This window comes from Pelecanus crispus, chromosome 7 (genome assembly GCF_030463565.1).
Source record: "Pelecanus crispus isolate bPelCri1 chromosome 7, bPelCri1.pri, whole genome shotgun sequence".
Taxonomy (NCBI): domain Eukaryota; kingdom Metazoa; phylum Chordata; class Aves; order Pelecaniformes; family Pelecanidae; genus Pelecanus; species Pelecanus crispus.
This window is the reverse complement of record NC_134649.1, coordinates 1901102-1926787: the sequence shown is the minus strand read 5'-3', so window position 1 is coordinate 1926787 and position 25686 is coordinate 1901102. Positions and strand designations below refer to the sequence as shown.

General features: G+C 56.6%; 1 protein-coding gene across 1 annotated transcript in view; it reads left to right on the top strand.

The window, feature by feature from the left end:
• The first annotated feature begins 1305 nt into the window (after window positions 1–1305).
• Window positions 1306–25686, top strand: part of CORO2B (coronin 2B) — a 41236-nt gene continuing 16855 nt past the window's right edge. The window contains exons 1-3 of the mRNA XM_075713710.1: window positions 1306–1388; window positions 8061–8127; window positions 17989–18189. Coding sequence (XP_075569825.1) covers window positions 8077–8127; window positions 17989–18189 — 252 coding nt within the window. The 5' untranslated portion in view covers window positions 1306–1388; window positions 8061–8076. The remainder of the gene's footprint in view (window positions 1389–8060; window positions 8128–17988; window positions 18190–25686) is intronic.

The following is a 25686-nucleotide window of genomic DNA, read 5'->3' as shown; positions in this document are numbered from 1 at the left end:
GCTGGAGCAGCCGAGATGTTGCTTGAGTTGCAGAGAGCAGAGAAATAGGGCTAAACCCTTCAGAGCCGAGCCCGGATTGGGGTCACGCCACGGCACGCAGCTGGTGAGCACAACAGGGACCCTGCTTGGTGGGAAACCTGGGCGTCCTTGAGCAGGGCAGGGCGACAGCCGCCTGGCTGCACCCAAAATGAGCCTTCCCGACCTGTTGCTCCATGCTCACCTAAAAGCACGGCCGAGGAAGCACCTGCTCCTGCTCAGCGCCGGGACGGGATGTGCGCCCGCAAGCTGCAACACACCGCCCGCCCCATCCGGGTGCCGACCGCAGCCCACGTCCTCCCGACGGGATGCAGACCTGGATTTTCCCCTCTCCGCCGACAACCTGCTGTGCGAATCCCTCCAACAAGCTGTTGGGCCTTACGGAAAAATTCTCACCCACCTCCTGCGCTGAAGGGTTGGGGATAGCCGCGCTCCAGCCAAAAAACCCCATGGCGCAGCCGGGGAAGCTGCTGGGGCCAGGCTGGGGACGTGCACGTGTGTTGGGGTCTGGGGGATGCCAGCGCCCGGGCACCGCTGTCGCGGAGTGAATGCTGGTTTGGTTTTTGGTTGTAGGGGTGCTGGGGCTGTCGCCGAAGCCCGAGCCGTTAGCGCTGCAGGGGTGAGGGTCCCTTTGCAGCCGTGGCCGTCCCTTCGGACAGCCCAGCCCTGGCTGCCGTCTGCTCTGAGCATCCCTGCTCTCCGGTTGTACAATAGCTGCTGTAAATTCCCCCGAGAATAATGGTCTCTCTGTCCGTGCACAGGACCCTGCGTGCCCGCTCCCAGGCACGCCGGCCCTCGCAGGGGCTGGGGGGGGTCCGGAGTGATGGGGGCCACATCCTGACCCATCCGTGCCAGCAGCACCGGGAGCGCGGCTGTGCTGCTCGGGGGTCCCATGGCTGCGGGCAGGCTGGGGCCATCCCCACGCTGGCTGCCGGCACCCAGAGCCTCCGCACCCAGTGCTTTGGGGCTTTGTATCCCCACCTGTGAACGAGGGATTGCGCAGCCCACGCCGTGAAATCCCTGCTTGCAGCTGCGATAAGCAGCAGTTTTTTCGTGCGGGGCCGGGGGCCGGCGACGAGAGCGGGGGGCTGGAGCTAATCCTAATATTAGGAATTAGCTGCCTGCAGCTGCGCTGGCGCCGGTGGCTGCACCCCGGTGCCTGTTGGCACCCGCGTGTCTCGAGTGCGTTTGGCGAAGCCAAAGTTCAGGCTTCGTGCCCGGCAGCGGTGCTGCTGTAACCAAAGGGTTTCCCTTTCTTCCAGGATCGAGGAGCATCCACGGATCCCTGAGCCCTGCGTCCGTTCCTGGGTGTCAGGAGGTGCCCGACGAGCCCGTGGAGCAGAGCAGGGCAGGTGAGGACCCCGCGCTGCACCCGCGCCCCGACGGACCCCGGGGTGGCCCCAGGGAGGGGACCGGAGAGGGATGGAAACAGCCCAGGGACACGGCAGCCCCTCTCACCCCTCCGTGCCATCCCCAATCACTCTGCACATAGCTGGGCAAGTGGTTGCATGGCCAGAGAAGTATTTTTTAGCAAGAGGAGTGCAGCATCTGCCCGCAGCTCTCCTCCGCCCAAAATTTGACCCTGTACCCCAAAGAAGCTCCGTACGTCAGGAGAGAGGAGATCCACAGAAGACTCAGTCCTTGTGGAAATGCTGAGTCCTTTAAGCAAGTGGCCAAAAAGCTGAATGTGCAAAAATATTGCTTGGGTGAACACGGGGGAGGCTGCAATGCGCAGCGAGGATCCCGTGTGAGCACAGCCTGCGGGACGCCGGCTCCTGCACCTTCCCGGCGGGTTTACAGCTCCGGGTCGGTTCACTACGAACCTCTGGCAAAGAGAGTCGCTTTGGCTGCACTCATAATTATATTAAGTGCAAAGAAACCTGATTCTAGAGCACTGTGTGCTAAAACACGAGGAAAAATAGAGAAAAGGCAAGATTCGAGGCGGTGGCAAATGCATGGACATCACGGGGCAGGAGGGGAATATCGCAAACGTTCCTCCCTGAGCTTCCCGGCGCTCTTGTTTGTGCCTGAATAACAAGTCTCTGTTTTGCTTCTGTGGATGGTTTCCCCCTTTCCTGGGAGCCGGCGCACAAGGCAGGGCTTGTCCGGGCTCCAGCTCCCCGGCGGGCACCGGGCGGGCTGGCAGCGGGGGGGTCGGTGCCTCCCGCATCCCGGCCCCGGCCGTCCTGTGACCTTCATCCACCCAGGCTCTGGCACTTCCTCACGCTGGCCAGGAAACAGGTTTCTGAAGCCTGAAATATTTAGAAGATAGTGTTTGTTTTTCTTCTTCTTCTTTTTTTTTTTTTCTTTCTTTCTTTCCTTCTTCTCCTTTGGAAAACTTTTGCCCCCAACTGGGATAAACTTCCAAAAAACCCTTGCGGTTTTGTAAGCTGTCCAGGAACGAAGGGCTCCGTGCGGGAGCGGTGGGATGGGAAAGGAGCCGCCGGAGCCTGGGCTGCAGGATGCTGCCCCATGCCCCAAGGAGCACCCCGGGGTGCTCGTTCCCGGGGAACGTTTTGGGGCCTTTGGGTGGAAAACAGCAAGTGAGGGAGAGGTGTCTGAGCTGCTCACCTGTGCACCATCTCCCTGCTTTAGAGAAGCCCTGTTTGCCTGGATAAATAAGTTTCTGTGGCTCATGTCCCATAGCTGGGGCTTGGTAAGGACTTTTTTTCAGGCTATCACAAAAGTAGAAATGTCAGTGCTCCCAGCAGTCCTTTTTTCCCCGATTTTTTTACCCTCACCCACCAAAGAGCACCTTCCCAAGCAGTTTCTTGCCCGTGGGGTCCGGCAGCCGCCCTTCTCCCCACCGTCCCCCAGCCCTTTAACACCCGTGCGTGCGGCTTTTCACGTCTTCGCAATTAAAAAGCAGGTGAGTTTAGGAGGGGTTGGATTTATGGCGTCCTCCCGCCGGAGGCTTTCTCTTGTGATCCAGGCAGCCCCGCTTATTCTGCTTAAAACTGCTGGATCCTGGCTGGAAAAAAAAAAAAAAAGCGCCTGTCGTAACCCAGTCTCTTGACTGAGTCTTCTTGATGACGTGTGATGCGATGTGAAATAACACTCACGGACGAGCGCCTGGCTCGCTTACCCACTCATCTCAACACACGAAAAGAGACTTTTTCCCCCCTCTCTGAGTTTCCTAAAAACCTCTCAAGTTGAGAAAAAGCATGCAATATTTTTGCCCTCAAGGAAACATTATTCCAAGAAGCTGGAGGAGGGAGGAGGGTAAAATCCTGTGGTCAGTGACCCAGGGCAGCCCCGGGGGCCAGAAACACTTTGTGTTTCATCAGGATGTTTCCGCCAGCTTAGCGGGGTGGGAAGGAGTTGGGAAACAGAGTGGGAGGAAAATTGTGCTTGTTTACAGAATTTATTGACGAGCGTGAGATTTGTGTTCCTTCTCAGCACACGGGCCCAGGAGAGGTTTGGTTTGCCTCCCCCGGAAGGCTTCCCGGGGAGAAAATGGTCCAAAAATGGGGCCCCGGCCAGTACCCGCAAAATGCTGGTGCCAGGGATGCTTTTTGCATCGTTCCCGGGCAGTCCCTGACATCTCTGGGACCATGTGAAGTGCCCGGGGCGGGTGGGAAGCAGCACCATGGTCAAGGAGGGATGGGGACTCGCGGTGACAGCCCGGCCCCATGGCCAGGAGACATCTGGCCTCGCTTGGTGCTTTTTTCCCAGCGGCTTGGGAAGAGGAGAGGCTCTCCCCAGGCAGTCAGGGGTCTCTAGAAAGAAGAAATCATTGAAAAGTTGAGCTCCAGGGAAATCCCAGTCACTTCCTTCCAGGCTGGAAAAAACTCAGCTGGCAGATACCGCTTCAGAAATATTCATCTGTCTTTTGTCCTTTGTTTAGACCACGTTAATGGGATTAATTCTTAATATTTGTAAAATCAATCTACTGCCCTTTACAAGTTGGAGAAACACGGAGCGCTCTTTGCCTCTTCTTGTCTGTGCACCAAGGACAAGTGGCTTTCCCAAAGCCAACCGTGCCTGCAAAAAATCCCATCTCGGGACCCCTACCCCTGCTCTGGGGTCACTTTTGTGGGGCTGGGGTGCACCCACCACCCCAATGGGTGCAGAAGCAGAGGATTGTTTAGCCTGGAGAAGAGGAGGCTGAGGGGAGACCTTGTCGCTCTCTGCAGCTGCCTGACAGGGGGTAGGGAGGTGGGTGTTGGGCTCTTCTCCCAAGGAACAAGCGATAGGACGAGAGGAAATGGGCTCAAGCTGCACCAGGGGAGGTTTAGATTGGATATTGGGAGAAATTTCTTCATGGAAAGAGTGGTCAAACATGGGAACAGGCTGCCCAGAGAGGTGGGGGAGTCCCCATCCCTGGAAGTGTTCAAAAAAGGGGCAGAAGTGGCACTTTGGGACATGGTTTAGTGGGCATGGTGGTGTTGGGTTGATGGTTGGGCTGATGACCTTAGAGATCCTTTCCAACCTTAGTGATTCCTAGTTTTTTCTTTCCTTAAAAACTAATCCAGGCACCAAGCCAGGAAACATGAAATTCTTCCTCTCCCCTTAATTGGTTTAGTGGTGGGCTTGGCAGTGTGAGGTTAATGGTTGGCCTGGATGATCTTAAAGGTCTTTTCCAACCTAGATGATTCTATGATTCTATGATTACTGCTCTGGCTCTTGGCAGCTCAGCCCCACTTTGCGGGGGCCAAATGAGAGCAGCACCATGGTGGTGGGGGTCTCAGCTCCTTGGGAGCTCTGCCCTGGGCTGTACGACTGCCTGCTGCCCCCCGGTCTCTCCTCTGCGTGGACATTGCCCCAGTGCTAATATCACAGCATCGTACATCTCGCCATAGCATTGACCTTGGGCGCAGGCTGCGGCTCGTCCTGTCAGTGCCGGCTGCTGCAGAGCGCCCGCCGAGGTGCCGGAGGGCAGGCGCGGGGAGGAGCCGATGCAGGGACATCTGGATTTGCAGCACAACCTCGGAAAACGCCTTTTGGAGCATCCCAATGCGCTGCTGTCCCTGGCCCCCTTCGCTGGGGCTGCTCCGGCAGGGCTGGGGGCTGCGGGCGCGTGGGGCAGAGCGAGCCCAGGGGATGCTCAGGCTCCTGCCCGCCCGCCTGAGCGTGACCTCCTCACGGGGGGACATCACCCCACGGAGCTTCACGGCAGCCCTGGTGCTGCTCCGTGGGTCACGGCTGAGCGTGGGGCCGCCCAAATGCACGCACTGCTCCTGCAACACTTGTATCTCGCCGTCGGACTCGGTGTCGTAGAATCGTAGAATGATTTAGGCTGGAAAAGACCGGGTCTGTCCCCCTCCCTCGCCATCCCTGCCGAGGGGAGAGGTTTGGTGTGTGGGTGCCTTGGTGGGGGGCACCTTCCTGGGGCGCAGCACGGGCGGACGGTGCCAGCCCACCCGTGAAGGAGGCGGCCAGGCTACATCAGCACTGTGCTCCGGCGCTGCGAGGCAATTAAATCCCTCGCCTCATCATTCACCGCAGCGAACAGGCAAATGCAAAACCTCACGAGTAAGGGCACGGTGAATTCGGCATCAAACCTCCAGTCTGCTTTTTTAAGGCAGCCTTAACCCAAAAACGTGGTCTGGGGTTAAGCCCACGCTGCGGATATCCCACGCATCCCCCGCCGCAGAGCAGCCTGTGAACCGGGCACGGCCACCTCAGCTACGCCCCACGCCGCCCCCCAGCCCGCTCTGCGGGATGGAGGGGTTGAGAGCATGTTCTTTTTCGAGGCCCCACTCGGTGCATTTATTCCGGTGTTTATTAGAGCCCAAAGGTGTTTCCTGCGGCTGGGTGCAGAGCTGAAGCCATTCGCTCAGCTTCCCTCTGCCGCTCCAGCTGTTTGTGCCATCAGGCAGACGCATAAATAAGGAGAAAACAAGGAGCTTTGCTGGTTACTGGAGGATTTGGGTCTCCAAAGTGTTGTCGAGAGCAGGCTGAAGGGCTCTCCCCTGCTCCGGGGACTCTGTCTGCGTAAAGGGCTGGTGGGGAACGGGGAGACAGGGTCTCTGTCGGTGGTACAAACGCGCACGAGCCATGGGACAGACGCTCCGGCACCGCGTCCCGGCAGGAGCCGGTGAAAACGGAGCTGGTGGGGTGGGATGGGAGGAGGAGGAGGGCCCTGCCCGGCTGAGTCGCCTCTCCCCCCAAGAGGAGGGGGCCGGTGGAGATTCATCCTGCCCCGGGTGCGCATCGCGGCGAGGGGGGCTGCCTCGTGCAGCATCAGCCGGCAGGGGCGAGGACCAGCGTGCCCGTGGCTCTGCAGGCTGCTGAGCTCTGCCCGGCACGGCGCCCGGGGTTCCACGTTGTGTCAATAAAGCAAAAATTATGCAATTGCTTCTCAGCTTGTCATGGGGATCAAACCTCTATCAGGACCAGGAAAAAAAAGCTTCTTCCCAAGGAGGAGACTCTTTTCTCTGTTCTTGAACATTTATAACTAATTTGGGATATGCGTAATAATTTTTTTTACGGCGGGATCGAAACGTGCACAGAAAAACTTGATCTGAAAGAAAAAGCAGCTTCAAGATGCTGGTGGCATTTGGGACTGTGTCCCTGCTGCTGGCAATGGAGCATTTCCAGGCGGCATTTCTGCCCGCTGGCAGCTGTCGAGGGGCTTGCACGGCGTTCCCTGAGACCCTGGCGCGGGCACTCGGCCGGACCGGTGCTGGGGAAAGCAGAGCTGTGACCGTCCCCAGCCCCGGCCCGGGAGCCACCGTGCTCTCCTGGCAGCAGGAGATGGATGAGGTCCCACAGCACCACTGATGTTATCTTGGAGTCGAAATTACCGAGCCATCCAAACAGTAATAGCTGCATGGAGGCTTAATGGGGAGCTTTATTCTTCATTATCGACGTAGTTATTCTGCAATGGGATGTGCAGTTTTGCCAGTCTCATAAATACCCATAATCTGCCTTTTAGTGGTCAGTATATGATCCTTAACCGACCTCATACAACTATCCAACCCTTCCTTCCCCTCCCCTGTAGCTTTCTCAGGCTGGCAGGACCTGGTTTCGGGGCTCTGCTCATCGCTGCTGTGCTGCTACACGGGCGCGTTGTGTGCGGGGCTCCGGCTGCCGTCCCCGATGCCTGGGGCTGCTCCTCAGGGGGACACGGGAACGCCTCAACAAGCCGCATCCATCAGCCTGTGCTGGATTTCATGCAAGCCACCTTTTTTCAAATGTCAAGCAAGTGCTTCTTGCAGAGAAGCACAAATTCAAAAACTGAAGCCTTTGAATTGCACCATTTTAAAAGTTTGCTCGGTGGCAGCGTGCGAAATGGCTTTTCTCCGCGGCTGAGGGCAACCCTCCCTATTTCTAGTGCTTGCAAAAGCCGGTTGCACTGAAAATATCCAGCAAAAAAAAAAATGCCCTTCCTTTTTTGCCTCCCTGAGGAAGGGGCTGCCCTGGGGATGCTGCGTGGACCGGCCCCTCGCCTGTCGCAGCCGCTGCGGCCCTGCTGCCGTGTCACTTCATCCCCGTGCGGGGTTTGGGGCCAGATCCTGGCTGTGGCGGGCGAGGGGCGGCCGTGCCCACGCCGGTGTTTCGGGGGCTCTGAGCAGAGCAGCTGACTCGCCGGCAAACTTCACCTGGGCGTATGAATAGATGTTGCTTTGCATCCCGCTGCTGCTGGTAGGGTTTCTGGGTGGGTTAATGAGCACGTTACCGGGCTGCGTATGAGTCAGGTAATGTGCCGTGTACGTAAACGCCTCCATTTGCTGACGGTCTCAGGAGCAAAAACTATTTGTGTTGGAATGACTTTGTTCTCTAGAAGAAAGTAGGCGGCGATGCGTAATTATCCGAAACGGGGCTGGCAGTCGCCGGGGAGGAGGACACGGGGGTCGGCGTGATGGCTGCTGCCGGTGGCTCGTGGGGCTCGGCCTCGTGCCCTGCCGCCAGCGATGCTCCGGCTCCTGCAAAAACTGCCCGGGAGCAGCCCCGTGGGGATCGGATCCTGCCGTGCGTCGCCCAACGCCGTGGCGCAGAGAAGCAGGAAGGGTTTGTGTGTTTTATCTCAGCCTCCCGGGATGGTGAATTGAATGTTTTTGCTTTCCCTCTCTGCACAGAGCTCTTGTCGAGTCAATGAGAGACCTCCACAAGTCTAGCGTGCTGGGAAGCAAGCACAGCAGCCTGGTGAGTGTCCCGCGCAGGGCATTTTAATAAGGCTGGGACAGAGAGATGCATAGAAACAGCAGCTGAGCCCCAGCAAGCCAAGAGCCCAACTGGCCAGCTCTTGCTCTGCCGGTCCCTTGGCACAAAAGAGAAACCGCTTAATTTACACCGGAGGCTCGGCATTTCTTAGCCCATCTGCTTTTAAGTCAAGCTCGGGCTGCAAACGCGCCCGGCTGCCCCGGCCGAAGCATCCATCCTGCAGCAATGCTGAATCTGGACTTTCAGACACGTTTGGTGGCTGAATTGTGCCTGCACACTGCAAACATGTGTTGCTCTCTGTGGCGGAATTGTTATTAAAATGAAGAACGGGATGTGCCTAAATGTTAAATCTTACCGAGCCTCGTTAGCATGAAAGCCATTAATGTGAACAAAAGCCGTTTTCAAGGTTGAATTGAGAAGCATCAGAGCATTAGAGTACTGGAGAGATTAAAATCAGCATTTGTTTGGCTCTAATCTAATGTGCATGGAACAATAAGCATTTGATGACTAATTTTGGCAATGCTGGGTATCTTATCAAAATATAGCTGTTTAATTTCAAGCTTTTCTTTAGGGAGTGGATTCCAGCAGCATAAATCCTACATAGATGCTTTGCTAACGCGCCGGGCATGCACTGAGCAGATCGCATGCTCCGTGTCCGGAGGAGCCTGGGCAGGACACGTCTCGGGATGGCACCGTCCTGCCGCAGCCCGCAAGCGGCTCTGCCAGCTCCTGCTTGTGCATTTTCCCCTCCGAGTGGAAGAAATAGTGGTTTTGCTTAAGAAAAAAGCGAGTGGGGCTGGGACTGGGGCAGGGAGGTGGCTTTGCGGGGGGTCCCCCCACCACGCAGCGATTGCAGGGACAGCGTTTTGCTGTTTGCCAGCGTTGATTTAGGGTACGAGCACAGCCCCGCTCATCCCAGCGCTCCGCAGGCGCAGGTCCCCCTCAAATCCATGGCCAATATGCACCACGTCCTTTGGGAAGGGGTTTAATCCCCCCTTGGCCACGAGGCTCCTAAATGCCCCCCTGCCGACGCTCCCACGGGGCGTGGAGGAGCATCGCGGAGCAGGGACTTTGGGAATGATGGCTCTGTCCTGGAAGGTGCATGGCAGCACGCTTGGGAGCATGGCATGGCATCGGGTCTGGGAAGTGGCTTTTTCCTCTAAAATAAGCCCTGATGAATGGTTTTGATGGTTTTTTTTTCCCTGCTCTCTGCACATGGGAGCTGTGAGGAGCGTCCCCGCGCAAGGGCAGGGGGGGATCGGGCAGCCCTGTGCTTCCTGCAAATGAAGCCGGCTCCTTGGTTAAAACCTGCCGAAAAGCAGCTCTTGTTTTGGCCCAGTAACACTTCATTGCCTTAATGGCTGATCGATACTCACAATGTCAAACTTGAGCACCGCTGACCTTCCTGATAGAAAATAACTTCTGCCCAGCGGCTCCCGGGGATGTGCAGGCAACGTGTTGGCTCTGGAGAGGAGAGGGGGAAAATAACCCCACGCAAGGGGGGCACAGGGGCGTTGGGGGGGTAGGTTTCAGTTGTATTTGCTTTTCTTGGTACAAAACTGTGCCTTCTTCGTACAAAACTGGAAAGCCCCGGCTGGGGGATTGCTCACCAGAACCTCCGCCTGCGCCAGGAGGAGGAATGAAAAAAGGGGCTAATGTGATTTTGGAAAGGCACTGTCTCCTGGAGTGCCACAAAACCCCTCCTGAAAGCCCCCGATTTTCTAAGCAAAAAATGAGTGTTGGATTCCCTTTTCCCGATGCACTTTTTCATGCAAATATCTTTTTCTTGCTAGTCAACCATAACCCTGACGCTTAACCACGGGCAGAACAATAAGTCAGTCGGTCGCGATGGAAGAGCGCTGGTTTCCCATTAGAAACCTCTCTGAGGACGTGGGAGATGCTGCGTGCCATCGCGGTAGCCCAAAGAGCTGCTCTGGGTGCCACAGCCCCCTTGCCACCCCCCCAGCAGCGGGGTGCAAAGGAGAAAGGGCTCCCGCTGCGCCGGGGCTGGGGGGGCGGGTGTTGCCACCCCCCCAAAATGACTGCCTCGTCCAGGTAAAAGCAGAAATCCATTTCTCCGAAAGCTTTCATGATTGAGGCAGATTAAGCGCTGCTATATATAGGATATCCAGATTTTTAAGGGCTTCGAGTCCGCGGTGCTGTGTAGCTGCCTATTGCAGCGTCAGGGGCTCTTTGCGCAAGCTCGCCCTTCCGGCTGCTGTTGCCAAGACTCCCGATGCTTGAAAAGATGCATTTAAAAATAAACACATTGAGACAAGAGCTGTGTCCTGCTGCTGCTGGTAGGCAAGGGCTGGAGCTGCCAGAGGATCAGAAAAGCCTCCAAAGAGGGGCTGGGTTTTTTGGTTCTTGTTGCCTTTTTTTGTTTTTTGTTTTTTTTTTGTTTTCCCAAGCGAACGGCGGTGCCGTTCCCAGGGGGATGTGGGCAGAGCTGGGCCCCGTGGGTTCTGTGCGTGCCCCACGGCATCTGCTCTGCCTGGCCGATGAGGGCTGTGGGGTGGCTACCAGTCCTCCATCCTAGAGAAAAACCTGCAAAATAAAAAGTTGTTTGGTTTTTTTTTTTTAATGCAATTGCTCCTGAAGCTGCTGTCTGCTGTAGCACTGAACGGCAGCCTGAGACACCCACTTAAAAGCTTATTTCCCCCCCCTGCAAGAAGCAGGAGCTCGCAGGGTGCCCGGGACGGGGCAGCTCTGAGCCCGCCGCAGCTGCAAAATTGCTTTGCTCCTGGTCCTGGGGAGCTCCCCGCGCCGCTCGGGCGCGTGCCTCCATTTCTTGCTCGTGTGGCAGCCCCATGATACGTGATGCAATATTGCAGCTCCCGGGATAGATGGGGAAAAAGAGGGAAGTCAGCTCTCTGCAACCTCCGCGCACGGACCAGCCTGCGCTCTCAGCGAGGAAAACTTGCCCGTCGCTTCCCTGGTACGGGCTGCAGCCGCTCCTCAGCATCGTCGCCTTAATCCAGCCCTGTTATGTGTGGAAAAGTCTCTTGCTAGCTGACCTACGTTGCACGCTCCTGTCCGTCTTCTCCCCATAGCTGCTTTTGCGGTGGAGCGGAGTCAGATATTAATGCAACTCTGCAAAGGTGCCAGGGAGCGCGGCAGGCTCCACCCGGAGCCACGAACGCCGGGCTCCTTGCCTATAAAATTGTCCCTGGGGTCTTTCCCCACCTCCAGGTCTGCGCCTTTGCCTCTGGTTTTGAGGAACAGCACCGAACCCGACGCAAGGACACACAGAAATGACCCGGCGCTCCTCTGCGTTTCTCCTTCAATGAAACATTTTTGCTAAGCGAAGGATGTTGGCCCCAGCCTGGGTGCCCGGCGGTGGCAGATATCGTCGCTCCGATTATGAAACCTCAATGAGCTGCTTTGTTCTTTTGTTTGGAGAGGAGGAGGAGGAGGACGGCAGCGCTGCCCGGCGCTCCCCTCCCGGGGCTGCTGGGGAGCAGGGGTAGGGGAGGAAGGGCAAGGAGATGCTCTGCCCTGGCCTTATCCATTTTCTGCTCTAACTCGTTACAAAGGAGATTTCCACTTCCCAGCTTGGGATTTTGGGACACGCTCTTCCCCTCGAGCACTTAAAAAAGTAAAACATTGCAATGAGCCTAAAAACGCCGGAGAAGAACGGGGAATTTCTCTGCTGCTGCTTGTTTCACGCAGTTGATGTTGATGCCGAGTGTCGTGATTGGGGATGTGATTTGTTTTATTGCCTCGCTTCAAAGTGCTGTATAGTATTCTCATTTTTCATGGAAGTTCTGCTCAACCCAAAACAAGGGAGGAGTTTTGTAATGAAAGATAAAAACCGGCGTCCAAGAATAATGCAGAACGAGAATGAACCTTGGAAATGGTGGCACATTAGTCCGATTCTGGAGATGGATGGAAATTACTCCAATAAATCAATAATTTTTTTTTTTAATGCCTCTGAGCCATTGAGAGTGAGGTAGTGGAAAAATAAAAACACCCATTAGCATCAGTAGAATGTAGAGAACTACTCAAAAAGTGAGTTTCATAAGAATTATATATTGTAGGATTGCAACCACTCTGGAGAATAACTTCCAGAATTGCTGGATGTGGCACATCGCACGGTGACCGGAGCTGGTCCCCCGCTGCCGGGACCTCGATCCGAGCCAGGGCCGACCGGGGCTCCAGGGACATCTGCAGCTTCATGCAAGTGCACCAGGGCAAGCGGCACGCAGGAGCTAAAATTAGCAGGATTTTTTTGTCTTGAGCATCCTGCATCTTTCTGGAGAGCAGCCGGTGGCAGCACGCCCAGCGGCTGCGGGGTGAGGGCTGGGGGGCTCACAAGCTTCCCTGGATTCATCCCGAGTTTTTTTTTTTTCATTTTTCTGTTCTAGAGCAGAGAGAAGGCTATTCGTAGGGGTAAAATAATTTGCGAAGAAAATTATAGGTTCTGAACAGACATAATTTTGCACAATTTAAGTCAAAAATCCGCAGATAGGAGGAGAAAAAGGAAAAGAAATTTGGAACAAAACCCCCAAGAGTTTGAAGTGCTGTTCATTTCCACGGTTGCTGAAATGCAGATGGAGCGAGGGTTAAAATTCAAGGGGAAGACAGGAAATGCAACGTTTCTCTTTAAGTTTTGGGGAAGGTCCCTGTCCCCTGGCACAGGGAGGGCTTGCCTCAACGATGCCACCACGGCCACCTCTCCCCACACCCCGTGGGACACGAGACATTTCGGTCCCCGCATGCAAGCACCCGTGCAAAGCCCCCGGCCGCCGTCGCCGTCCCCCCAGGAGGAAGCGAAGGGCAGAGGGGCCAGCGTGGGACCGCGGCTGGGTCGCTTTTTCCATCCTTTCCTCTCCCGCTTTGTCTTGCACCAGTCCAGCTCCTTTGGGGAAGGGGCTGTTTTCCTCCCCGGCTGGGAAATGTCGGCACCACCTGCAAAATACTCGGTGCCGGAGGGGAACGCTGAGCTGCGTCCTGCCGGCGTCCGAAGCATCCCCGCATCCCCCCTCCTCTCCATCCCCTCCTTGTCTTCAAAAGCCTTCGCTGGCTCAGCCAGGAAATAGGATGTTTGTCCAGCGCCGAACTCCAGCGTGCCCCCTCCGAGCCCGGAAACCCCAGGGAGCGACGGACTCTGCAAAGCAGCACACAGAGGGAAAATAAATAAGTCAATAACAAAACTATTTCCCATTTGAAACCATACCCCTACCCTGGATTGCAGAGACTGTGGGATAAGAGATTTTCATCCTCCTGGCTAGAAAATTCAACTTGTTTTCAACAGCTTCCCATCATAAAGTGGTGTTTCTCGTGAAACTGTGTATTTTGCTGGGAAGCCTTCCCACGTGCAACCCGCCGGCAGCCGTGTTTGCAGCGTAAGGGCGGTGCATCGCCCTTGGCGCGTTGCTTTTTCATTGCCTGTCTTCTTCCTGGCATCCCGTAGGTCTCTTGGTGGCCTTGCATGTGGGCTTGCGCTCTTGTCCGCATCCTTCGGGAGCAGCCGGGTGCCAGGGAAATCTTTCCGGATCAGAGCTGTGGTGTCCCCGGCGGCGTTACCACGGGCTCAGCGCTGCGGCCACCATGGGCTGCCAGCAGAAACCAAAGGGCTCCTGCTCCTTCCCCTGTCCCCTGGATGCTTGGAAGCCCCATGAGATGACACTAGCTTCGAAGAGAAGGTTTAAGGATATATGGTGGGGAAAAGAAAGCCAACCGAATCCTGGGCTGCATCAAAAGCAGCGTGGCCAGCGGGTCGAGGGAGGGGATTCTGCTGCTCTGCTCTGCTCTGGTGAGACCTCACCTGCATCCAGCTCTGGGGTGCTCAGCACAAGGACACGGAGCTGTTGGAGCGGGGCCAGAGGAGGCCACCAAAATGATCCGAGGGCTGGAGCCCCTCTGCTCCGGGGCCAGGCTGGGGGAGCTGGGGGTGTTCAGCCTGGAGAAGAGAAGGCTCCAGGGAGACCCGATAGCAGCCTTGCAGCGCTGAAAGGGGCCGATAGGAAGGATGGGGACAAGCTTTTTAGCAAGGGCTGTTGTGACAGGACAAGGAGTAATGGATTTAAACTAAAGAAGAACAGATTTAGACTGGATATAAGGAAGAAATTGTTTACAAGGAGGGTGGTGAGGCACTGGCACAGGTTGCCCAGAGAGGTGGGAGATGCTCCGTCCCTGGGAATATCCCAGGCCAGGTTGGACGGGGCTGTGAGCACCCTGGGCTGGTTAAAGCTGTCCCTGGCACTGCAGGGGTTGGGCTGGGTGGCCTTGAAAGGTCCCTTCCAACCCAAAGCATTCGATGGTTCTGTGATTCTAAATCATAAAATTAAATGGAAAAATAAAGCTGGCATCTGCTTGGAAACTCAAAATTTTCGTCAATCCAGAAGGGAAATATCACTCACGGAAAGACCCCAAATGGGATAATGCAATGGGAAACCGGCCGTTTTTCTCTTGGCCAGGAGGTATTTCTAGGTTTTTATTTGTAGGCAATGCCTCCTGCAGCCCAGTGGGCTCCACGGGAAGGGGGTTTGGGCAGAGCGTGGCAGCCCGGGGTGGGCAGATCCCGCCGGTGCCGGCAGCACCTCCACGTGCCAAACCCGGAGGTGTAAACAGCGCTGCAGAGCAAGACGCCGCTTCCCCCGGGATGCTTTCCAGCCAGAGAACACAACCTCTGCCAAAGTCTTCTGCTGAAGGACGTGAAAGTGTTTTGAAAGCGGACTTTTCCTGCCCGCCCACCTCTTGAGCACCTTGCTGCAGCGACGGGACGAAACGCTGGCAGGAGCAGCCTGCTTCAGAGCCAGGCAAAGGGGCAAAGGATGCTGAGCTTTTTCTTTTTCAAACCAGAACCAACGTGGATGCATAAGTGTCCCATCAGCCGCTTTTCCCCCCTCCTCCTGCACCGCAGCACCCGGCGCAGAGCTCCATCCGAAGGCTGATGCTCCCCGCAGCCGGTGGGGCCGGGACCCCCGCGAGCCCCCCCCAGCTCCCTGGTTCTCCCACGCGGCACGGGAGCCATTTCTGGTGCGGGAAAACCTCTGCCGGCTGCCAAAACCAGAAATCTGCAGGAAAGGGCTCGGCTGGGAGCCGCCCGCTGCACAATGCCGGCTCTGGGCAGCCCTGCGCCCCGTGCCAGGGATTTTGCCGGCGTTTCCGGGCTGTCTGCATCCCTGGGGCCGCAGGGCGATGTGACGCTGTTTACAGGAAATACTGACTGAGGTTAAAGGAAAGAAACTCTGGATTTCTCCAGCGAAACAGGCACTGGAGCTCATTGCTTCCTCCTGGCATGGTGGGGGCTGAGTGGAGACTTGCCCAGTTTTTGGTGAAAGAATGAAACAGGGAGGGCTGGAAAAAAGAGAGATGCGAAAGTGCTGAGGTCCTGGAAGCAGCATCGCTCTCGTGTCTGGGGACCAGGATGAGTAGGGAGCATCCATCGCACGCACGCGAGGACCCACGTTAAGGGTAAAGACGCATCTCTGGGCTGCTTGGAGCTCGCTCGTGCTGGCGCTTCGTTTGGCAGTGACTTGCTACGTTGAATTTCTGGATGCGCAAAATACTGGGAGCCCCTTTTCTGCTACCCCTGTGCAGCAGGAGGAGTTTCCGCAGGGGGTTCCGTGGGTTTTCTCCTGCGTGGGAATACACTACGAGGCATCTGAAAAGTTTAGTGGGGGAAGGACGGAGCAAATGGCCCTTTTTGGTAGAATTTGGGGCTTTTTTTGCAGTAGGTCCAGAGCAGAGGGGCACAGAGGGCAGAAACAAGAGCAAAGTCAAAGTCCTGGGATCACGGAGCGAACTGAGAGCTTAAAAAGTATCAGAATGTATTTTTGTGCTTTTTTAACATTATAAAAAATTGAATTTCAATATGAAAACTCATCTGTTCAGACAAAGGAAAATGTAAGATTTAGTGAAACTCTTGAAAGCCACTCCTCGAGCTGCGGTCAGGGTGTTTTTCCTTGCCCTGCCTGGCTCTGAACGCTTGGGTAGGTTTGGCAAAGATTCACAGCGCTTTGTTGGACGCCAGTCTGCATTTTTTCAGCGCAGAAACCTTTCCAGCCAAAAATGCCTCTCTGCTCTCATTTCGTGTTTAAATCCTCAAGGATCCGCGTCCTTTTTCCCCGCAGCCTGGGGACTGCCGACAGCAACATGGCAAACGTGCGGCCCTGGTGCTGCCGTGCATCCTCGGAAGGATGCTCCCGGCGTACGTGCTGCTGGTGGGGTGGAAAATACAGCTGGGATTTTGGGTGCCATGGGTGGATGCGGGGTCAAGGCAGTGCAGCGGGAGCCGGCGGTGGGGTCTGCCGGCAGCCCCCCAGCCTCCCTCGCGCAGGTTTCCTGCAGGCAGGGCGTCGGATGCTGCGAGGAATATCGGCACAGCGGGGCTCTGCTCGCACGAGGCCACCGCAGCCTGTCCCTTGACATCAGCCCTGTATGCACGGGGCAGGCCGTTACCCTCCGCTGCTCCTCGCTCCGCCTTTTGCCCCGTAGCCATGAGTTAATCCTGCCGCTGGGCTTGCTTGTAAGAGTTAGGGACGGAAACGCTGCTGCTTCCAGTCTTAAAGCATTCCCCTTTCAAATTCAGGAGACGCTGCTCAAACACACCGTGCTCCCAACCGCGTGCCCGTGGTGTTGAGTTTGGGGCGAAGCAGGGACTCAGTCGGAGTTATTCGGGGTTAAAGCAGCCACCGGAGCATTTCATAGAATCATAGAATCATCGAATCGTTTAGGTTGGAAAAGACCTTTAAGATCATCCAGTCCAACCATAGATCATCCAGTCCAACCATAGGTCATCCAGTCCAACCATAGGTCATCCAGTCCAACCATAGATCATCCAGTCCAACCATAGGTCATCCAGTCCAACCATAGATCATCCAGTCCAACCATAGGTCATCCAGTCCAACCATTTCTCTGGTGTTGCCCCATGCCGAGCGATGCTCTCAGCAGATGACCCAGTGTTTAAGCACGCACTTACACGCTGTTGTCAATAGATGCTGGTTATGAAGACGTGAGCGGCTACGAGTCCTCAGGCGTGCAATCCCCATGTGTTTGGGTAGAGCTGAGTACTTGTGTTGCTCTAAGGTGGCTTAAACGCTTATGCTCTTCTGCACGCTCAAAGTGCCTTAAATCTGTATAGATTTTGTCGTGAACACTCGTGCTACCGTACGAACTGTTCAAAAGACGACTGAAACGGAAAAAGCAGTCTTTTTTTTACTTCGAAAAAGCAAAGTAGTGAGGACAAGCGAAAGCGCGCTCATTTCTGTGCATGCGCCTGCAGCGCTTGGGCTTGCTATGGGGAAGCGGGATGAGCCAGTGGGTCCTTGGGATCCCCGGTCCGCCGGGATCAGCTGGTGGGATCCCTGGGAGCGTCTCACATTGTTGGGAGCAATGGCAGCCAGCTCCCACCATGCTATGGATTAGGCTGTGCAAAATAAGGTGAGACAGCTGAGCGCAACGTGTACCAGCTCTCTGATGCTCGCTCCCTGCCTAAGTGCTCTTACTCTGCCCTGATGCATGCTTTCATGCGGTCCAGGCCAATCCATTTCCAAGTCATCGCATTAAAAGCCTTAATTCATTTGTCATATGCACATGAAGCAGTAGCGCTGCGTGTTCCAGAGAAGCAGTTCATGCTGGAAAGGAGATCAGCGTAAATTTTGCAACAGTAGAGAGCCTTTTAATGCCTTGTGTGAGTGAGTGGTACCTTGTACCAGGGAGACATCTTACATTTTTTCAAGGGTGTTATACTTGCAGATCTGGGCTGCCCCGATAGCGCTGTGCCTCGTCAGGCAAAATCCCTGTTGCAGCATGGGTTGGAAACTGGAAAGCAACTGGGAAACAGCCTGGGTGGGGTATTTTTGGAAGGCTAAGCCCTCTGCGTTTGCCCCGCAGATGTCATGGCGGCCGCAGTACCGCAGCTCCAAGTTTCGGAATGTCTACGGGAAGGTGGCGAGCCGGGAGCACTGCTTCGACGGCATCCCCATCACCAAGAACGTCCACGACAACCACTTCTGCGCCGTCAACGCCCGCTTCCTCGCCATCGTGACGGAGAGCGCCGGCGGGGGCTCCTTCCTCGTCATCCCCCTCGAGCAGGTAAGAGGTTTGGCCCCGGCGGAGGTGATTCCGATCCGGAGCCGGTCCCTAAGCGCGGGCGTGGGGATGCACGCTCCATCCCGGGAATCGCCTCCTGCAGCGGGATGTGTCGAAGCCTCTGCTGTCCTTTACTGGCGCTTTCTTGTGCGGGGAAGGGAGGATTTACAGCTGCCTTAGTGAAGTGAGTTTTTTCTTTAGGAAGAAAAAGAAATATTTGTTGAAAGCGTTTTTGGCGTCTCTCAGTGAGCACGTGCCGGCAGGGCGGGCGCTGGGCACATCACCCTGCCCCTTCGCAGTGGCAGAGGCCGCTCGGGTTTGTGACGCCGGTATTTCACCGACACAGCTCCCAGAAAGCAGGGGAGCCCCCGGGGAGCCCCTGGTCCTGCCAAGCAGGTAGCAGTCCTTGCCCTTTATTTAGGCTTGGCCGTATAATCTCAGCCCGCAAATTGCACGCCCTGGGCAGCGCGAGAGGGAGAACACGGCTGCGCACCCAGCTTCCCTGTTGCACAACCCCAAGGGCTTTTGCTTTGTGCGCTGCAGCAGATGGCACCTGGCAGAAGATTTATTTTTAAGACTCCATCGCCAAGCCGCAGCCCCTTCCGAGCAGCCGAGGCCCAGGAGCCCCATGCTGTGCAGAGGGCTCTGGGCTTCGATTTGCAGCTGCCCCCGTCTAAAGCTCTTTGCAGGGGAGAAGCGGCGCATACCCGCCCCGTGCTGTTAATCCTGTGGGCAGCACGTATCCTTTCTCCCCGCCGCGCTGTGCTTTTGCTTCCCCAGCTAAGGCTTTCCGGGGCTCTTTGCATGAAGACCCACGTGAATCCGCACGGCTCTTGCTCATGCAATTTTAAACTCCCAGAAATTCAGCTGATGCTTCAGAAGCCGCCCCGTGGGACCGCACCTGGTGTGCAGCCGTGGCTCCTGGCTGAGCAGTGGATGCGGAGCTGCGTCTCTTGGAGAAAAAGCCAGGCGGCAGCGACCTTGAACATGAAATAAATATTACCTTTGCTTTGCTACGCTCCCGAAAATTGAGCACAGGGCACGGCTGCGGCGTACCGTGGTTGCGCTGATGCTGCTGCTCTCCGGCCGGTGCTCCGGTGTGTGGACCCCCAGCTCCGAGCTGGTACCCACATCCCATCCCCGGGCACCCTGCCCTCGCCCCGCGGCTTTTGGGCTGAAGGAGGGGACACGGGGCTCGGAGACACTCATTCTCGGGAGCATTTTGGGCGTCGGAGGAGCTGCCCTCACTCCCCTTAAGGATGCGCCTACCCCACGTCAGTTGAAGACGCACCGCGTATGAAGACTTACAGCACGCATGGGGAGAAGGTGGTTGTCTCTCAGGCTCCCAGATGGCAAAGTCGCAGTGCCAAACCTGCCGGGATTTCCAGCCGGGAGGGGAAGCTGGCAGAGCCGGCCACGGTGGGATGGAGGAGTGCTCGCCTCCCAGCCCCTCCGCACCCCGTCTCCCCACGCCCTGGCATTTCTCTTAGACACTTTCCCCACGTAACGTTCACATCTCTTCTGAATTTCTCTTTAATTTCTGGAGTAGAATCAGCTACAGATGGAAGAAATGATAATCAGCGTTTTAATTGCAACGCACAGCTTGACTCTTATTAATATTCGAAAAACCAGGAGCTTTGTCTGAGCCCTCGGAGCGCTCCAGCTCCGTCTCTGCCTCCCTCCCCGTGCCACCAAGCCCGAGCTGGGAGGATGCCCATCCACACGCCGCTTGCTCCTGGTCCTAAATCCTGAGCTAATAACCCGGTACTGCCAGCAAATTACCCTTTTTTTTTTTTTCTGGCAGACGTTGCCCAGTCCCAGTGGGATAGGAGCAGAGGGAACGCGATGCCGTTTGCAACCTGTTCCGATGGGATCGTCAGCCCCATGTGGAAATCCTGGCAATATTGCACCTAATAAATCCCAGCCGGAGCAGACCTTGGCACTCCGTGTCAAGTGGCTGCACACGCCTTTGTACAATCAAATAATTTCTTTTTTTTTTTTTTAAAATAGGGACTGATTAGCTCATTAAGAGTAAACTAATTTTCTTTGGAAATCAGCAGCCCTCTAATTAATTGGCATCCATATTTAGCCGAACATAATTAAGGTAACCTAGATACTGCAGATCTACTCAGGATTTGATTTGCTGCCATCTTTTTTTTTTTTTTCCCACATTTCTGCCCTCTGTTCTGCTCAGAAATGTTCACCAGAAACCCCTCTGCTTTATGCTTTGAGTGACAATGCATTTGCATACGTTGGGCCATATGTTCCTCTGCCTGCACATCAGAAATGCCGGTTCCTCCTGTATTTACGGAGCAATCAAGCGGATGTGTAACCGCTTCTGCAAGGCTGCGTAGGCTGGAAAGATGGAGCACGGCTGCGTTTTGTTCCCCCGTCCTCCCCAAGCCTGTCCCCCTGCCCCGCGCTGCAGCAGAGCTGGGGCAGGATCCCAAATTCTGGAGCCTCGGCCACTGGGAATCAGCCTCTCCCTGGCACTGCAAAGGTTTTGTGCTGTAAATAATCCCGGAGAGTGGGCGAAGGACAGCTTGGGTGCTGATGCTCGGGCTGAGGCTTGAGAAGACGATGATTTGCTCCCCAAACCGTAGCGACAGAAGGATTTGGTCCAGACTTCAGCTGAAGGGGAGAGGAGGCCACATTGAAAATGGCCGTGCATTTTGAGTCAGCGATAATGGGTTGAGCTCCGTCATCACGAGCAAAATCCAATCTTGCTCGGACGGTGCAGTTCTGCAGGAAAGCAGCTCAGTGAAATTACGTCCCTGTCTGTGGTCCAGCATGGACCATGCTTCTGCTCCATCTCCTCTGGACATGCTCCCGGCACCGTAGGTCCACCCACAAGCCATCCAATCTTGCACCTTTCCACGTGCAATTCTGCAGGAAAGCAGCTCAGTGAAATTACATCCCTGTCTGTGGTCCAACGTGGACCACGCTTCTGCTCCATCCGCTCCGGACACGCTCCTGGAACCGTAGGTCTGCCCACGAGCCATCCCTCGTACTCTCCACCTTGTAAAGGGATGCGTGGATGGAGAGGGGCTGAGGGAGAAGGACCTGTGAAATTATAGGAAAGCCAGGATTTGGGTTGTGTTTTTAAAAAAATCTGTGCAAAACCCCCAGAAACATCAGCAATGGCGTGGCTACATTTTTTTAGCAGAGAATGTGCTTAATTGGGAGACCCCAAAGCGTTCTATGATTCTATGATTCTAATCTGAGATCGGACGTTTTACAGCCCAAACAGCGGTGTTTTCCCTGGTGCTGCACATCCCTCAACGCCAACACTGAAATCCAGCATCACCGTCAACATCGTCAACAGCACAAAGTCACCGATGGAGGAGCCTTTGCCTCTCCTGGGCTTTCAAACGCTCCAGGGTGCATTTTGTGGCATTTCCAGGCTTTTGTCGGTAGCGATGAAGCATTTCTGTTCCTCTGAAAGGAAAGCCACGGCTCTCACATCCATGTGTGACCCCAGCGCCGGGATGGGGCCATGCAGCCCCAAGAGCACCTGCTTTCCCCTCTCCCGGGGGTTTCCATCCCTAAATTGTTGTCTCCAGCTTTGGGCTGTTTAGTCTCCAAAATGCTTTAGCCTTATCCAAACGCGTGGGGAGCCCCGGAGCACGCTGGCCAGGGACGGGACAAAATACGTGGCACTTTTTGAAGATACTACACTTGCAGCCCTGAAGCCCGAGAGCTGCTCTCCTCCCAGTCCCAGGGCCAGGACAGCTTTTAGCAGCAGTTATTAAATTGGAAAAAAATAAACTCGTGCGTTTGTGCTGCAGCTCACCTGCGACAACCAGCACCGAGGAGGCTCGGAGAGCCCCGGTGCTTCAGGCAGCACCAAGGAGGCTCGGAGAGCCCGGGTGCTTTGGGCAGCACCGAGGAGGCTCGGAGAGCCCGGGTGCTTCGGGCAGCACCGAGGTTTTGCTGGCCCTGGGCTGGCCGAAACAGCTGGGGAAAACCAAGCTCCAGCGGCATGTGGCTCTGTCTCAGCTGTGCCTGATTTAGTTGGCTTCGTATAAACGGGGCTGGGGGTGAGGAGGGGTTTGTAACGCAGCTTGCTGGGGTGGCTGGGGGTGCGGTAGGGGCCCCCGAGGGCAGCCTTTGCAGGAGAAGGGTGGCTGGCATGGCTTGCGCTGCGACAGGAGGATTTTTGTTTCTAGCGGGGATGAAGACAGCTTGTTTTCCACAGCCAGACAATGCTATCTGCGTGCACGCCTGGAGGAAGCGGCGCGCAGGAAGGGGGAGTCTCTGTTTATGTGTAGGAAGCTGAGATCCAAAGCTGCGGCTCATGGCTGTTGTAGCTGCGCTCGGTTGTGTGCGAGCTGCTGGAGCTGCCTGTGGCGTGGGGCAGAGCAGGGGCTGAGCGTGGGGCGCGTCCCTCACCCCGGCGCTGGATGGGTGCGTGGGTGGTGTGAGCCCCAGGGTGCTGAGGTGGGAGCATGGGGGTCCCATGGGGCTGGCGAGGGACCGAGCCCCACCGTGTCCCCGTGGGATGCTGGTGCCCATCACTGCTTCTGTGGGGGTCTCTGCAAGGCTGCCCGGAGCAGGGGCAGCCCGTGGAGGTGACAGACCCGTTGCTGATCCCCACGGAGATCCCAAACCCCCACGGCAGCCCGTGGAGGTGACAGACCCGTTGCTGATCCCCACAGAGATCCCAAACCTCCACGGCAGCCCGTGGAGGTGACAGACCCGTTGCTGATCCCCACGGAGATCCCAAACCTCCACGGCAGCCCGTGGAGGTGACAGACCCGTTGCTGATCCCCACGGAGATCCCAAACCTCCGCGGCAGCCCATGGAGGTGGCAGACCCATTGCTCATCCCCGCGGAGATCCCAAACCCCCACGCAGCCCGTGGAGGTGACAGACCCGTTGCTGATCCTCATGGAGATCCCAAACCTCCACGGCAGCCCATGGAGGTGACAGACCCATTGCTGATCCCCACGGAGATCCCAAACCTCCACAGCAGCCCATGGAGCTGACAGACCCATTGCTGATCCCCACGGAGACCCATTGCTGATCCCCACGGAGGTGCCAAATCTCCGTGGCAGCCCGTGGAGGTGACAGACCCGTTGCTGATCCCCACGGAGGTGCCAAACCTCCACGGCAGCCCATGGAGGTGACAGACCCGTTGCTGATCCCCACGGAGGTGCCAAATCTCCGTGGCAGCCCGTGGAGGTGACAGACCCGTTGCTGATCCCCACGGAGATCGCAAACCTCCACGGCAGCCCGTGGAGGTGACAGACCCGTTGCTGATCCCCACGGAGATCCCAAACCCCCACGGCAGCCCGTGGAGGTGACAGACCCGTTGCTGATCCCCACGGAGATCCCAAACCCCCACGGCAGCCCGTGGAGGTGACAGACCCGTTGCTGATCCCCACGGAGATCCCAAACCTCCACGGCAGCCCGTGGAGGTGACAGACCCATTGCTGATCCCCACGGAGATCCCAAACCTCCGCGGCAGCCCATGGAGGTGGCAGACCCATTGCTCATCCCCGCGGAGATCCCAAACCCCCACGCAGCCCGTGGAGGTGACAGACCCATTGCTGATCCCCACGGAGATCCCAAACCTCCACAGCAGCCCATGGAGCTGACAGACCCATTGCTGATCCCCACGGAGACCCATTGCTGATCCCCATGGAGATCCCAAATCTCCGTGGCAGCCCGTGGAGGTGACAGACCCGTTGCTGATCCCCACGGAGGTGCCAAACCTCCACGGCAGCCCATGGAGGTGACAGACCCGTTGCTGATCCCCACGGAGGTGCCAAATCTCCGTGGCAGCCTGTGGAGGTGACAGACCCGTTGCTGATCCCCACGGAGATCCCAAACCTCCACGGCAGCCCGTGGAGGTGACAGACCCGTTGCTGATCCCCACGGAGATCCCAAACCTCCACGGCAGCCCGTGGAGGTGACAGACCCGTTGCTGATCCCCACGGAGATCCCAAACCTCCGCGGCAGCCCATGGAGGTGGCAGACCCATTGCTCATCCCCGCAGAGATCCCAAACCCCCACGCAGCCCGTGGAGGTGACAGACCCATTGCTGATCCCCACGGAGATCCCAAACCTCCACAGCAGCCCATGGAGCTGACAGACCCATTGCTGATCCCCACGGAGACCCATTGCTGATCCCCATGGAGATCCCAAATCTCCGTGGCAGCCCGTGGAGGTGACAGACCCGTTGCTGATCCCCACGGAGGTGCCAAATCTCCGTGGCAGCCCGTGGAGGTGACAGACCCGTTGCTGATCCCCACGGAGATCCCAAACCTCCACAGCAGCCCGTGGAGGTGACAGACCCGTTGCTGATCCCCACGGAGATCCCAAACCTCCACAGCAGCCCATGGAGGTGACAGACCCGTTGCTGATCCCCACGGAGATCCCAAACCTCCGCGGCAGCCCTGGAGAGCTGGGGACAGCAGCTGGGCAAAGCCTGAGCTGTGCTGCAGGGACCGGCTTGCAGGTATCGCCCCTCCCTTCGTTACCCAGCACAAAAGGATGCAGCGGAGGAGCAGCAGCGCCTGTGTCACGAGGAGCAGCATCACCGTCCCTCGTCTGCGTGGGATTAGTGGCAATAACCCGGGTAGGTGCCCCCCCGCCAGCTGCGTGGCAGCTGGTGAGCGGCAGGAGTGGGCTGCGTGCCCCGGGCAGCCCACCCTGGCTCCGGGATGGTTTGTCTTGGCTCGAGGTGCTGGTGGCATCTGCTCTGCCCCTGTGCTCGTGGCGTCACCCAAGGGACCCCCCCGTGCCTGCCCCCCTCTGTGGGGACACCCGCTTGCTGAGGCTGGGCAGAGAATGGGTGCGCTCATCGCACAGCTGCTTTCCTTGCTTCGTGGAGCTCCTGCGCTTCAAAGTGCTCGGAGGTTTTCTGTAGGAAAAAATACAGAATTTTCTCTGTTTCTCTGTCCTGTGAACCAATTTTCATGTCCTTGGAGCTTTTCTACCTTTAAACTCAGAACACAGGAGACTGCCTTGGTCTGTACTATGGGTTTTTTGGTTTTCTGTGAATTTTTCTCTGATTTTAGTCTGTGGGAGACATCTCCTTTAACCTAGAGCTGGCCAGGAAAAAAAAAACCAAAAGACCTGAGGCTTACACAAAAGCTGTCACTTCAGCATTACTGTTCCACACTGGAGCACAGTCTGATCTCCCTGCATTTATCAAGGAGATCACAGGAGAGCAGCTGTGGGAAGCCCAGCCCTGGCATCTGGCTTGTTTTAAGCACCTGGATGGGTCAAAAAGTGTCAGCGTAAGATTTTAATGCTGCCCTGAGAGCTGCTGGCGGATCAGAGGAGGAAAGGAGGTTTGAAAACGCGGGTCCTTGGGCCAACAGGAGCTTGGGAGGGGAAAGACGGATTTTTGCCCCCATTGATGCTGCTGCCTTTGCAGCAAAGGCTGGGGTCGAGCCTGGGGAAGCGGGAGCTCGGCTTTGCCTGGGCCATGGCAGTGCAGCCCTGCCTGCAATTGCCTGCCCCCTCTGCCGGTTAAAATAGAGAGAAACCC